Here is a 14901-nt window from a genome sequence, read left to right as displayed (position 1 = left end):
GATGTAGTTTATGTATAACTTAATTACAGTAGCTTCTTCTTCCCACTCATCCCAATTTTGCTGAGAGTTGTAGGAACAACAGATTATGGGATTGTCACTGCCCAGATTGCTCAGAAAGCCATCTGACAAGACAATAAAGGACAGATGGTAGTGTTGTTATCCCAATTCCCACCTACACAGCCACTGTATGGATACAGCCTGGACATTTTCAATATAAATCACCATTTTAGTCCCTAATGTCTTCCAAAAATCTCATTTCAAATTATTATTCCCAGGACAAACCAGGGCTCCTTGGTAAACTCAAGAATTCAGCCTATATTCTCCCCTCTAAACTTAGTTATATTCTCCAAGGGTGATTTTATTCTTCTCCACTCACTATGTCCTGCAAGTCCTTAACAGGGTTCTGAGGAAGAACATGAAAGCAAGAAAGTAAAGGACAGACAGAAGATTTGCTGTACGAGGACAACACACACAACTTTCTCAGATGCATTGCTTATTCGTCTCAGGTTGCATGAATGGCTGCAGTAGTGATGCTCTTATTGTTGAACCTCATAACATGCGAACTTTGGAATAAGTTAAATGCATTGAAGTAAGGGTAGTGTTATGCATGTCCCAGTGTTCCTGACACTGAGAACTCCACCATGCCCCAGAGCCAGCATTAGAGTCTCTGTCCCAAGGCAGTGCAGATACACTCAACAGTATGGATGGTGGACATCAACTGAATTTGAAACCAGCAATAAAATATAGAATTATAGAATCATAGAATAGTTTGGGTTGGAAGGGACCTTTAAAAGTCATCTAGTCCAACCCCCCTGCTGTAGGCAGAGACATCTTCAACTAGATCAGGTTGCTCAGAGCCCCGTCCAACCTGACCTTGAATAAATACATTATAATAAATAAATACAGATACATTGATAGAAATAGAGAAGAATCAGACTTACCCAAGTCACCAAGAAGTCAAGGGAAGCGTTTGGAAGAGCTATGAGAGAGAAGAGCTTTTATATTGGAGCAGCTGGAGGTACAAGATCAACATTGGTTGCCCACCCCAATTTCAAACACGTGTAACCTGTCGAGATGATGAAATTGCTGTGGTCATTGTTGGAATTTATGAGTCCTTTCAAATTTGTTTGTAATAGGACCTAAACATTACTTTACATTATAGAGAATTCTTTCATTTTGTGACTTGTTGGGGAAAATTAATACCTGGCATTATTCCAGTCACTTCCTTGAAATTACAACAGAAATTATTAAGCCAGCTTCTCTTGTATTCACTTAACACCTGGAGAGTGTCTCATGGGTTTATCAGAATTACAAACTGCTGTCATGGACAGGATTTTTGTTTAAGTACATATAATTCACATTACAATGTGCCAGGACAGAAGTTAAAGACTGTCAATGTGATATGCAGGAAGATTGGGGGTGGTTTCTGCATGTTTGGCTTCCCCACCCACAGGTGGAGGACACAACACCCTTGGGAGTCGATGATGTTTTTCAGTAGTATTTGACACTGGCTGTAAGAGGGACAATTCAGCTCTGAAGAGCAGCAGCAATTCCAGGGACCTGCAACGTGTGCTTCAGTCTCTAAATAAGGCTTATGTGGAAATTGAAGTTTAGCTTTGAGCAGAAAAACAGTGAAATCCTTAGTTTTGGAGTGCTGGGAACTCTCTTCATGCAGATATGAGCTGAATCGGTTTCTCCCATCTGTCAGTCACTCAAACAGTTATATTCTCTTACAAAAATGTGTGGGGATAAGTCCGCACAATTTCACATAGAAGGTGGAGAGGAAGCCTTTATCCTCCTGGGGCTTGTTTTTGTTTTTTAAGAGATAAACATGGAATGCGTTTCTGAAGTTAACTAAAGCTACAAAGGGATTGGAGATCCCAAAGAGAATTTTCCCAGGTATTGTTGGGTTGATGTTGTCGGTGCAAAGATGGTACTTGAAAGTAATCAAAAGGCCTGAGGTAACCTAAGCTTTTTCAGTACAAATGGATCCTCTGGTGCAAAAATTGAAATGTGACAGAAATGCTTTGAATTATTGACTTTGATTCTCAGGAATTCATTACCTCCTGTAATACACTATCGTTGCTGCAAACCTAAGTCCAGAACAGGGCTGAGCTGGCAGTTGCTGCGAACAGGGAACAATTATGAACTTGGAATGCACGACGCAAAACAAAGACTGGTTCTTCCCTTGTTTACTGATGTGTTATTTTAATACTGCAGACTCTATGCCATAAATTATCTCTACATTATGAGGTGGGTTTCTCAGCCTTTGAGGTGGTTAGAATTTTTTTGGGACAATAATATTTTCAAGCTCCCAGGGAGCAAGTCTTTTCAAATGCTGCAAACTATCCACTAATGTTTTGAGAATGCATTCTTACAATTAGATTAAAGGCATGTACCTGGATTGAGGTGTCTAGCAATTATGGAATGACATCACGCTAAAATATGTAAGTCAAGGTATTTGTATCCTTGGTATAATCAGTCCATGGCTGAATTCTGGGAATTTGTGCATCTTCAGTTTTTTTCAATGTAGAAGTATAGAATGAAACATTTAAATAAAATACAGCATTTCATAAGCTGTATAATCAGTGTATCTTTATCATTTTCAGTTGCACATCAGACCACAGAAACAGAGGATTTAATTATTTTCTTGAGATGTTACAATTCTATCAATGATCAGCCTTTATCCATGTAAATGGTTTCTCTGTCTCTATCATGACGTATCTCCAGATAGCTTTAGCAAGTTGCCACCAGTCATGTTTCATTTAATTTTGTTTCTCAGTAGTCTTCAATATTGCCTGATCCGAAGATGGACCTAAAAATGGATCCCTGAAGGCTTTGTATCAGGAGACAGAAAACTGGAAAATGTGGGTGACAAATGCTTTGCAAAGAAAGCGCCTTGCAATCTTGAGAACAGAAAGGGTAAGTATTAGTTTGCCTCTAGACTCCGACCTGGGTTGAAATACAGTGAGGGATACCTGCTAGAAAAATTTGAGCAGTTTAAAAGGATGTTCTATCTCTGTCTTCTGCTTAAAATCTCATTGGTCTTCTTCCATGGTTGTAGAATGATGGTCCAAACGACTTGCCAGTGTTTGAGAAAAGGACAGGGAGAGTAATCCATGGCTGAATGCACAACAAAGAAAGCAAGAGGTATTTTCCCAAGTCCCTCGTTCATTAGATGAGGCCAGCATTGTGTTCAGGAGCAAAAGCCAAATAACAGAAAACCATTTAGGGACCACAGGATGTTTTCTATGGCTTCCTTTGAGTGCAGTATTGGTCTCACGTTAAGTAGCTGAGAGTGCAAATGATAAAGATAAAAATGACAACCCCGAAGTTGCTCTAATGAACTCCATTTTATCTCCAGTTATCTTACAGCCTGGATTTAATGGAAAAATCTATGCACATCAGGTGACCGCCACCATGTAGTGAGCAGCCTAGTTTTGCCATTAATAATGGAGAAGCTAAAGAAGAGCATTAGTATAATTCTTTTAACACCAAGGATGTGAATGAAATCATAACAGGAATGAATATGACATGTAACTATTTGAGATGAAAGAGGCTTCTGTGATGAAATGCACCTATCTTATTTCACGAGACTTCGGACCAACAAATAAGCAAATAGTCAGCAAAACTTTGAGGACCTACGTGTCATATTAGTTTTGGGTTTGCCCCAATTATGCACATGCACAAATTGCACCTTAAGTGATCCCCATGATCTAGGGAACTGTATAAAAGCTCTCCCAACTCAGGGCTCTTCATTCCACCTTGCTTGCTTTATTCGCCTCTGTGAAAAGGGTAAGTATCATTCTATTTGATCTCTTTCCTAAAATTTGAGTATCTCTTTTCTGCCAGTTTTAATTAAGGTCGGAATCATCCATAAGTATCCTAAGATTCTTAATAACATTGGAATATTTCACCATGAATTTATTTTTCTTATTTGGTGTTGGATATCCATGTATTCGGGTTTAAAATTGTAAACCTAGTTTGTTCAAAAATTATTGTTTCCCATTAATACAAATTTGAGCTATCAAAGCAGCTTCCAAAACATCAGCAGAAGATTTGTTCAATCACTAGGAATTTTTTAAGGATTTTGCATGAAAGTTTTTGATATGTGTCTATGTATATGTATGTATTTGTTGAGGGGACAAGCTTAACCAGAAAGAATATGGAAGTATTGTCTAAAGAAGTATTGGAAAACAGAGATGAAACTAGGAAATCCTAACCTACCCTTTACATTGTCCTTGCTTTGAGCAGGGAGTTGGACTAGATGACCTCCAGAAGTCTCTTCTAATCTAATATTTTATTGGTTCTAGTGGGGAAAAAAAATTGTTCACAGGCGGTATTGATTCCTAGTCCTTCCACGGATTTTCTTTTAGATTGGATCACATCCTATGGTGACAACCTTTCTGAAGAGCTCAGATCCCAGCATACCTATCTGCAGTAGAAACCTAGCCCTAGTTATCTGAGTGTACCGGTTTCCCGTCCGGGAAATCAGACAAGTAATCTTTTCACCCACCCTGTGACTCTCAAGCTACTTTGCAAGCACTTCAGGGCAGGGAATGCCTTATTTAATCCATGTTTATAGCAGGTTCAGCATACTGGCAGCATGATTTTAGCTATTGCTTCTGGAATCAAGTTACATGTCAATATGCCAGAGTTGTTCTTCCAGCTACCCATTAATTTACCACGTGAGCTTTCCTGGTTGTCAGGTTACAATGCTTTGGTTTTGCTAGTATAAAACAAACATAAAATGACCTTTTAGACACAGATATTGTAAGAGTGGCTGCAAAGTATAGTGGAAGTAATTTGCAAAGTAAAGTGCTGGATAGTATTTTTGCACTGTTTGCCAGTGGGGTAGAACAAAGAACTACTTCTTAAAGGGAACCAAGTATGAGAAATTAGGAATGAGACCATAGAAGAGATGACTGCTCAGTGTGCAATCTGGGCAATGTTGATTTACAAGAGGGAGAGATGTCTCATGAAAAATACTGAAGAGAAGGAAGGACAACCAAGACCTGAAAGATAAAGCCATTATTCTAGTCCATGAGTCCAACTCTCAAACTCTTCTTCCCAATGAATTTGTGTCTTTCGTTTACTCATCAGTGTGTGTTGCAGCTTAACTCCATCCCTGCGAGATGTCTTGCTACGACCTGTGCTCCACTGCCATTGGTGGCATCAACCGCCCCCAGCCCATCGCTGACAGTGGGAATGAGCCGTGTGTCCGTCAGTGCCCTGACACCACGACTGTGATCCAGCCACCCCCAGTCGTCGTCACCTTCCCCGGCCCCATCCTCAGCTCTTTCCCCCAGGACTCGGTTGTGGGATCCTCTGGAGCACCCGTCCTCGGGGGCTATGGGGGTTATGGCTCCCTGGGCTATGGGGGTCTGTATGGCTATGGGGGCTATGGCTCCCTGGGCTATGGGGGTCTGTATGGCTATGGGGGCTATGGCTCCTCCCTGGGCTATGGGGGTCTGTACGGCTATGGGGGCTCCCTGGGTTACAGGGGTCTGTATGGTTATGGTAGACCCTACGGTTCTGGCTATTGCAGCCCTTATTCCTACTGGTACAACAGGTACAGCCGTGGCAGCTGCGGGCCCTGCTAAACACAACAGGAAAATCCACTGAATAATGTACAAGTGAAAAACAAAATGCAGATCGACCAATGAGCAGATGAGTGACAGCTTTGTGAAAGCACTCACAGGTCCTCTTCAGAGCAGTGCCTTCTGCATGCTCCGCACCTCTCCTTTTTTTCCCTTCAATTCTTTCCTGATATCTTCATGGGTTCAATACCTTGTTACCTTCTACTTTATCATACTTGTGAATGAATGCAGTGAGACATTTAACAGTGTCTTTCAAAATGCATTTGACTCTGACATCTTGCATATACATTCTTGATACTGCAATATATTTTTGTTCTTTTCAGTCTCATTAAAAATCTCTTGCATCATTTAAAATAAGTGTGTTGTGGTTTTGTGTTCTCATCCATTCTGATTTTGCCAACTTTTCTGGATAAAGCTGCCTGTTGTACATATGGCTGCAATAATATTGTGCAAACCCTGCCGACATAGCGAAAGTTTCCATGAGGAGCCCTTGCTAGGCCTGTTTTACCACTGAATTACAACAACATGGTCACAACATGCTGGCCATAGATGAACAGCAGCCTTCTGCTTTATTAGACTTCCCACTCATGAGTTTGTGAGATAATTCCTTGAACTACAAGTGACTCTCCACACTCTGAAAATTAAGATCTTGCTTATTCCACTACAGACTTCTAATCCAATGTCGTACAAATAATTTCACCACCACAGCTCTTAATGGAAGATTGGTGACTGATACTAAATGAATTCCAGATTCTGTGTTTCTCTAGCACAGACGAGCTCAGATCCATGCTTATTAAATTGTCTCACTCTCCAAAATTCTGGCTGCGTGCAGATGACACTTCTTCAAAACCACAATAAGGACCATATGCGTAATTTCACAGTATATCTGATTGAGTTCCTGGGTTTGGGACTTCTTTGGTTCTGTTTAAGTTATGTATATATTAAATAGAAACAGAATGTGTGTAAATATTGTATAGGTAGCCTAAACCTGAACAAAAATACTGCACCATACGTGGCATATCTTTTTAGGTTATCAGTAAAGCATGTAACCATCTCCTGATTCAAGCAGATACTTATCTTGCAAGATAGTTTTCTTTATGTGGTTCAGCTGCCAAGAGATCTTAGGCTACATATTTTACTACAGTAAGAAGTATGGCTAAGCATAATGCAACACTGTTCAGAGAACATCCGACCAGAAACTGAAGGCAGAATATGAAGAAAGAAAGGCAAGAGCTGCTGCGCATGCCCAGCTCCACTCTCTGTAACTGGACAGTGCATACAGCACACTTCTCAGCACTCACTACCTGAAAATTCAGCTATAAATCTGCTTTTATTTGTTTTTATTTAGTTGTCTCTGGTAAATTGAATAGCTCTCCAGTAAGACCCACAGCTTCCACAGTGGTATCCAGTATCAAAACAACAGCCAGAAGGGATGTTCTACTTGCTGCCAGGACCTGAAAATCTGTAAGAAAATCTGTTGTGGTAAAGACTACCACAACAAAATCTCCTGTAACAAAAGAAGCCCTTAAGTATGGGTGCTAACAGAGATCCCGCTATGCTGTCCTGAAGGAAGGAACTAAGCAACTGGGCTGGCAAGGTGATGACAATGGATGGTGGCTGAGCCACTGCCCTCAGGTCAGGGCAGTCAGCTCCTTGCAGCTATCGGTGCTGGTGCTAGACATGAATTGGCCAACTGGAAACATGACTGTGTAAGCCTAACACAGCACAAATTCCCCTGGAACGGGAAGAAAAGCTTAGATCTCATGGAAATGGGAAAGGCACAGCAGTCTGGGTCCTCTGCAACAGAAATTTAGTTCCAGATCCATCCCACCTAATTGTAGCTACCCCACCAAGATCTACTCATTGCTGTGGATGTAATTCCTCAAATTTGTACAAGCCCTGTAGGAAAAATGGTTTTTAAGTGATGGTTAATCATTGGTTTGTGAAAACACGGGAATACAGAAGGTCACATGCTTCCTCAGACAAATGATTGCTCTTATCCTATACCTTGTCTCTGATAAAAGTCAGTTCCACGTCATCTAAAGTTTAGTGTAAAAATCCTCATGTTATGCATTATTGAATGAACTGTCCAAAGGGTCACCTGATTCCTAACACCCTGGAGGCTCTTTTTGCTGTGAGTAAGGAAGCTTTGCTTACATCTCTTTCAAGCTTTGGCTTTCTTCCATACAAACTAATTTGAAACAGCAACTGGAAGACCAAGTAATTAACTATGAAGAGGACATATCCTCTGTTAAACATGGCTGCGACTGAGGCCTTTGTGGTGCAGGAGTACAGAGCAGTTTGTAGGATTACAGTCTGGGGTTTTGGTATCTGTTTAGCAGATTATAACCCTGAGATTTGAACTAGTAGAGAGCTGACAGCTCCTATACAATCCATTGTGGAAAATACCAGTTTAGCCCTTAAAACCTGCATGTAACATTGCCTCCTCATAAATGACAAAAGAGGACTAATTTAAATTTACAGAAAAAGAACAGTTTGACATCTAGAAAATAGCTGGGTCTGGGAAGAAGGAGTCGAGAGAAGTAAATACAAGGCAGTTTTTAGGAGGCACTTTTTATACATTTCCTCAAACTACCTGAAGAACCTGAGACTCCCATTAACACCAGCCCACATTCATCACATATGGTTTACCTCAAAATGATGAAACAGTTTTGCTCAATATTTATGTTTATTAGTTGATTCAAATTCTCACGCTGCATGAAATGCAAATTACAAAACAAATATTTCTTTCATCTTAGCACTTAATTGGCAAGATTCATTCCTGGTAACGTTCCATTAAATACATTAGAATGACAGGAGGAATTATGCTGGCTTCATTTATTTACCTCTTCTTTTATTGGTTGACATAATGATGGTGGCTCAAATGTTAATTATAATTGCCATCTGCTTTCATACGCAGGTTTTCTTTCCATCCTTCCTTACCCATGCTAGAAAAAGTATAATTGATACAAAACATGGTGTCTTTCTTGTGAAATCAGCAACCCTTATATGAAGTTGGAATTAAGATTTGGACAGGACCATCCTGCACTTTTCAGGGGAAAAATCAAAAGATACTTTGCAAGGTACTTTTTAAAATCATCCAGACCCATGCCTTGTCTCCCAGACTACCCAGTTGTATGGTTTCTTCACATTTTAGAGGTAAATTCATTGGTCACAACAAAGGCAAACAGTTTCTTAGCCAGATTACAGGCAACTTGTTAAATACATTTTTTTTAGGAAGCTGAGCATTTGTTTAAAACACAGAAGGAAGGTAGACCGCTCACAGTTAGACTAGGAAAGTCCTAGGAAAAGCTTTCAAAACATGAGGACAGAGGCAGATGTTGCAGATCTTGGTGCTACAGACACTGAAGGGGATGTGAATTAATACATCAACGCCGAAGGAGCTTATACACAAACTTAAACAAATAAAATAAGACATAAATTATAAAAGAAAAGCAACTGAAATCCTAAGGTTAGAAATCATGAGCTGGTAAAGGCAACAGGAAGAGTGCTCTTGACCAGTACAATTTAATAAATGTATTTCAAAATGCTGGGCTGCTTGAATCCAACCACATACTTATATTACAATAATGACGCACCACTTCATGCGTAAACTATTAAGGAGGGTTTGGGAAGTGCTTAAAAACACACACAAAAAATATTTGAAGAACCTGTGTTAGTGTTATTGCTCTTGTGATCCCCTAGGGCCATCTCAAAGTCTGGAAAAAAGAATCTCATAATTTAAGTATAACTTCTGGTAGAAATGTTGCAGTGTTTTTTATTTGACAAACAACAGATCCATAGGCAAATGAGGATTTCTGAGGCTGGACCAGGCACTGTTTATTACACAGAATTTCAGAATATGGGAATATGGGTGGGACACATCTCATCAAACCTTCCCTGCTCAAAAGCTGAGGGTTTCAGTTGAGCTTGTTGTCTGTCTCCATAGTCAATGAAAGTAAAATTGTTATGTTTTGAGGGTGATACCAATTCTGGCAAGGTAAGCATCTGGGACGGGATGAATTGTCTTGCGGAAATTCTTGTCCCTCCCCACTAAGTATTGGGGAAGCCTGAATAATTTCAAATGACAAGTCACTTGAAATCTTGGCAGTCAAAATTGGGCTCTGCAACAATATGCACTCTGCAGGTGATGTCCTGCTAGTCAGGAAATGAGAAGAAAAAAAATCCATTGTTGCAATAACTATTCCTCGTATAATTCCATTGCTTCTCCTGCCACTTACCCAGTAAGTCTAGGAAGGAAGCACTCAAAAATTGTTTCTGTGACATCCTCCAGCGAAACTTTGGTTCAATTCCTTTGTAAGGTGAAGGAGTAGATCTAAGGGCAAACTACACTCCATCATATGAACAAAAAGAAAGAGAAGATATAGATTGAATGAATGCAGTGGTGGACAGAAACATATAATTTCACAAAGAAACTGATAAATTTGCATCTGCTTCACCACTGTCTTGTGTTATGTCCTCCTTCGGAGCTGTGCAATGTCAATACAGAGTAGCTAGTAACTATTAATCTGTTTGCAATTGCAGCCATTCTACATTGCTGAACCTGTGAGATAATCTCTGTGTGCCTTTGCAGATTCCAGGTGAAAAATAAGCAAAAAAATACTGATATCCCTTCAGAGAAAACTTTAGCCTTTGGTTTAAACACTGTTTCAGGTATGAAAATATTATATTTTCTGCTGGTCTTGCCAAGCAGCAAGGAAAATTCAGAATTTCTAAATCAAAGACCATTAGACAATGTCCATTATTACCATAGGTACAGGACCCCTCTCATGTTTTGTGGCTGTGGGTGGGAAAAGGATCAGAAGGTGTCTTCCACCTCACTGAACGTTTCATTGCAAAATGTGTGAGTAGATTAGATTACAGCCTAGGTCTGAAGCACTTAAATACAAACATGTATATGACAGCAGGTTATAGCTCTGATTAAAATCATTATGGGAAGATAATGAAGGAAGTGCTAAATAGAACCAGTTTAATTCCTCCTGCAATGCCAGTGAGCAGGGTGGAATGATACCAGCACAGAAGCTGGTCAATTAGGCTTCAAGATGAAAGAGGACTGGGAGCTGGAATGTGCATATCATGCTATTCAGGGATTTAGGGTGATTTTGCAAACAGCAAGCGAAAACAGTTTCATCACTTTGGGAAGTTATATGTGCTTCAAATTTGGGCTGGTTGGGGATTATTATTTCATGTGTGCCTCAGACCCCCCAGGCAATCTGAAGCACTGTATAAAAGGAGCAGGTACGCAGACCTATTCCATCTCCCTCTCCTGCGTACTCTCCTCTACATCAGGTAAGTCTGATGCCATTTCATTTCTTTCTAAATGCCAGAATGTCTTTGCACTGGAGCTTAAACTGTTCATTACTATTACATTAGAGATTTTAGGACTATTTTTTGAATCTCTTTCTTTTTCTCTCCATTATTTTATTTTTTTAGTATGTTGGCCAGTTGTGTTACTGGTAGGCTTTAGGAGTCAAGACCAGGGTTTGAGGCATTTATTTCACTGTAATTCATATTTGGGCATTCTTGCGCTGTTAGTGGATTGAAAATGTAGGATGGCATAAGCTTTGAAATGCAGAATTCTCCTGTACCATTTCATTTAATGACTGAACCAGAGAGACATGGCCATATCCTAAGCTGTGTAATGACTCAGCTGAAGAAAGAGCATTACCTACATGGGAATTTTATTGCAGAATAATCCTAGCTTGTATATAGTTTTTATGGATAGGTAAAAACTAAATCCTGCTTAGTTTAAACCCTAGTTATTTTCACCAGAGACAATAATAAGGGAAGTAAACTGGTGGTCTGGTCCAGTGTGTTTGTCATATGTCCATTTGTAAATCCAGATCCAGATTAGCTGCTCAGATACACTGAGTTCAATTATTTGATTCTCTGCATTTCAGGGCTACTTTATGAACAACATAATATTTCCTCTTTTTTACTGGAAAAAGTGCTAAGTCACAAGCTTTTGTGACCAGACATCTAGCTGAAATGGTAGTTTGCAAACTGTATTTTTATCTGATGAAGGAAATCGGCTCCTTACATTTTACCAACCTGATCCACACTCTATATGAAATTACACTGCTATGCCAAGAAATATTTGGATAGAAATATTTTCTAGGGTGTATTTACTTATTACATCAAGTATATGAATCTATCCTCAGGCTCAAATGCTTTGGGGGTTTTACCAGAGGGATTACAGAGATTAAGGGAATGTAGAACTAAAAGGGAACAACAGAAAGTATATTACCCCAAAGAGCTTGAAAAGAAACAGGGACCAGGAAAGGAGGAGGAAATGTGTGGTTAAAGCCGTGCTGGGTTCTTGACTCCATCCCATCTCTCCCAAGACAAAACCTACTTCTGTCCCATTTGGTGTAGTGCGGAGGTCAGCTCTGGTGTAGCTCCTGCAGTTCCTGGCTTTCAACCCACATCCACCAGGGAGGAGCGCTGGCATTTTAGTAAAAAATGTACTGCCGACACTCTGTTCCTCTGGGAAGGAACAGGAATTAAAAAAAAAAAAAAAGAAAAAGAAACAGCAATTTCAGAAGGCTTGGCAGATGTGACAAGTGCAGGGATTACTGGATGGGGAAGATCAGATCAATGCTGATTGACAGGAAAGTTAGTGAACAGCGTCATCAATTTTGCTTATACATCTGGTGATCATTTTGCCTGTTCCCCAACAACACAACACCAAACCTTCACCTGTTGTTCCAGTAGATCCTGTGCTTTGTTTTTACGCAGCTCTGTGCTCTGTGTTTCAGGATCACCTTCACCCCTGCAAAGAAATGTCTTGCTACGACCTGTGCCCCACCACCAGCAGCATCGCCTGCCCCCAGCCCATCGCTAACAGCTGTAATGAGCCGTGTGTCCGGCAGTGCCCCGATTCGACAACCCTGATCCAGCCACCCCCCGTCGTCGTCACCTTCCCCGGCCCCATCCTCAGCTCCTTCCCCCAGCAAGCCGTGGTGGGCTCCTCTGGAGCACCCACCTTTGGGGGCTCCCTGGGGCTGGGGGGCCTTTACAGCTCTGGGAGCCTCTACGGTTATGGGGGCTCTCTGGGATATGGGGCCCAGTATGGATATGGAAGTTCAGCCCTCTCCACGCTCGGTGGTGGCTACTGCAGCCCATACTCCTCCCGCCGGTACAGCCGGTTCCTCCGCGACAGCTGTGGGCCCTGCTAAAGGCAGCAGAGAGGTCTCAGGAGAGCCACGCATGAAGGCCCAAACGCAGAGCAATGAGGATGGGCGTTCAGCGTTCCTGCAGCCCTGCAATGGAGCTACTGCCACTTAGCATTTCTGATCTTTCTTCTACTTTTTGTTTACCCTTAAGTTTCTAGTTCGTTGTTTGTTATTGTTGCCTGTTCCAGCTTTCCCTTTTTTTTTAACCATCGTAGGGCAGCCTATTCCGTATGGACATCACTCATAATGACAAGTATCTTCATCAATAGTTGCACAACAGACAGAAGAAAGCCAGCTGAGGACAGCAATATCTCTGAGCAGGACATTTGTTGAACATTCTCTGAAATTGTCTGGAAACAGATTTTTCATATTCTGTGATATCTCGCTTTGCAAACATAGGCATTTCTTGCTCATTAAAATTTTGTTGCATCACACAGCAACCTTCTGGTTTCCCTTCCTCCCTTCATCTACAGCCTGCCCTGGATGACATCTTCCCATGGGCAGGACCAAGCTGCTAACTAAGCAGTAGTAGTGCAGAACATTTTAGCACAGACTGAATCTACACAGTGTCACAAATGTTCCCGTAATGATACTCCTGAGTAGCAGCTTTCCATCCTTTGGAGATATGAAAAGTTTAAAATAGTATCTTAACTCCTGTTATTTAAACATTATTTCAGTGGGACCTTTCCATGAGCATCCAAAGAGAGAATTGTGGATTTCTGTGTTCAGCTCAGGATGACCACAAATGCCACCAAGGTGGTGCCCAGCAGAGTACTTTCCAAATGTAAATTTGCACCTATAAATTCACAGATACAATGCTCAATCTACAGCATTGACATTGTTCAGCAGTACTTAACTCCAGACATCCCAAGCAGCTAATACATTGCTCTTATTCCTCCTTGCAGTCATCGGCCTTTCCACCCCAGTAAGAAAGAGGAATAATCCCTGTTCCCTCTAAGAAATAACTGTAGTACAGTAAATATCAGGAGCAGCAGAGACTCAGTGCTTCTAAACTTCGGATGATATAGCTGATTCGAATTGTAACGAAGCTGCAAATGAGGCATGTTCGGTGCTGTGCAAACAAAGAATAAAGCCAATCCCTGCTCTCAAGTGCTTTCAGAGTAAATAGATGAGACAAGCAAAGCATGAGCATCATTGGTTTTTTCCCTTTTTTTCAGATAGGCATCTTTTATACAGAGATTAAAGGCCATGTTTTCCATACTGATAAAAACATTAGTAAATATTTTCCCCAGATGACAAAGGAATCGCTTGGCAGAGCCTAGAACTGAATTCCTCTCTCCAGTATCCACATCTAACAACTGACATGCAGTCTCTGTTTCCAGTTTTCTATTCCACTGACTAGCTTCAGGTTTTCTTTTCACCGTTACTCTCATCTCCTTTAGGAAAAGAAGAAAACAGCAGCAGATAAGGAGCACACTGTGGAATACTCCTGTCTGTCTCTGCTCTGGTGTCAGGAACACTGGCATATATTGGGACAGGGAGAATTTCAGTAATGTTAACTTCCATGTTAATATTCAAATTTGCCTGTAATCTGGGTCAGTACTCTGACTGCTATGTGTGAGTTAATAATGATGGTGTTTAAAATCAAAAAATATCCTTTTTTTTTTCCAGACAGAACTCTGAAAATGAGATAATCAGTCAAACCGACATGTTTTCATGGACTTCTGCTTGTTTTATCTGAAAGACTGTACATGGCATGGCCAGTGGTATACAGGACATAGGAAATTTAACAGATCATAGAATCATGGAATCATGGAATGGTTTGGGTTGGAAAGAACTTTTAAACATCATCTAGCCCAACCCCCCTGCCACAGGCAGGGACATCTTTCACTAGATCAGGTTGCTCAAAGACCTGTTCAACCTGACCTTGAACACTTCCAAAAAACAGTGACCTAAGGATTCAAGACATGGCTTATTATAATTTGTTTTCTAAGTAAAAGGGGAGAATGAGCTAAAAAAAATTCCTTTCTTCAGGTTTCTCTGATAGAGCATTTTATTTAAAACATCTGAAACATTCAAGTTCAGATCCTCCAATTGCAAAACTGATAAAAGGTAGACTGCAAGTAATGGCTTTGCTAATTCCT

General features: G+C 40.7%; 2 protein-coding genes across 2 annotated transcripts; both read left to right on the top strand.

Annotated features, from left to right (window-relative positions):
• The first annotated feature begins 5135 nt into the window (after positions 1–5135).
• On the top strand, positions 5136–5603 carry LOC103915868 (scale keratin-like). Its single transcript, XM_009322800.1, has one exon. It carries the CDS (start codon positions 5136–5138, stop codon positions 5601–5603), a length of 468 nt encoding a protein of 155 aa, XP_009321075.1.
• Positions 5604–12403: 6800 nt separating this feature from the next.
• LOC103915867 (scale keratin-like) lies at positions 12404–12799 on the top strand. Its single transcript, XM_009322799.1, has one exon. The coding sequence runs from the start codon at positions 12404–12406 to the stop codon at positions 12797–12799; it is 396 nt and encodes a 131-aa protein (XP_009321074.1).
• The last annotated feature ends 2102 nt before the right edge of the window (positions 12800–14901 follow it).

Source organism: Pygoscelis adeliae, unplaced genomic scaffold, assembly GCF_000699105.1.
Source record: "Pygoscelis adeliae isolate BGI_AS28 unplaced genomic scaffold, ASM69910v1 Scaffold494, whole genome shotgun sequence".
Classification (NCBI taxonomy): Eukaryota; Metazoa; Chordata; class Aves; order Sphenisciformes; family Spheniscidae; genus Pygoscelis; species Pygoscelis adeliae.
This window is presented reverse-complemented; position numbering and strand designations above follow the sequence as displayed.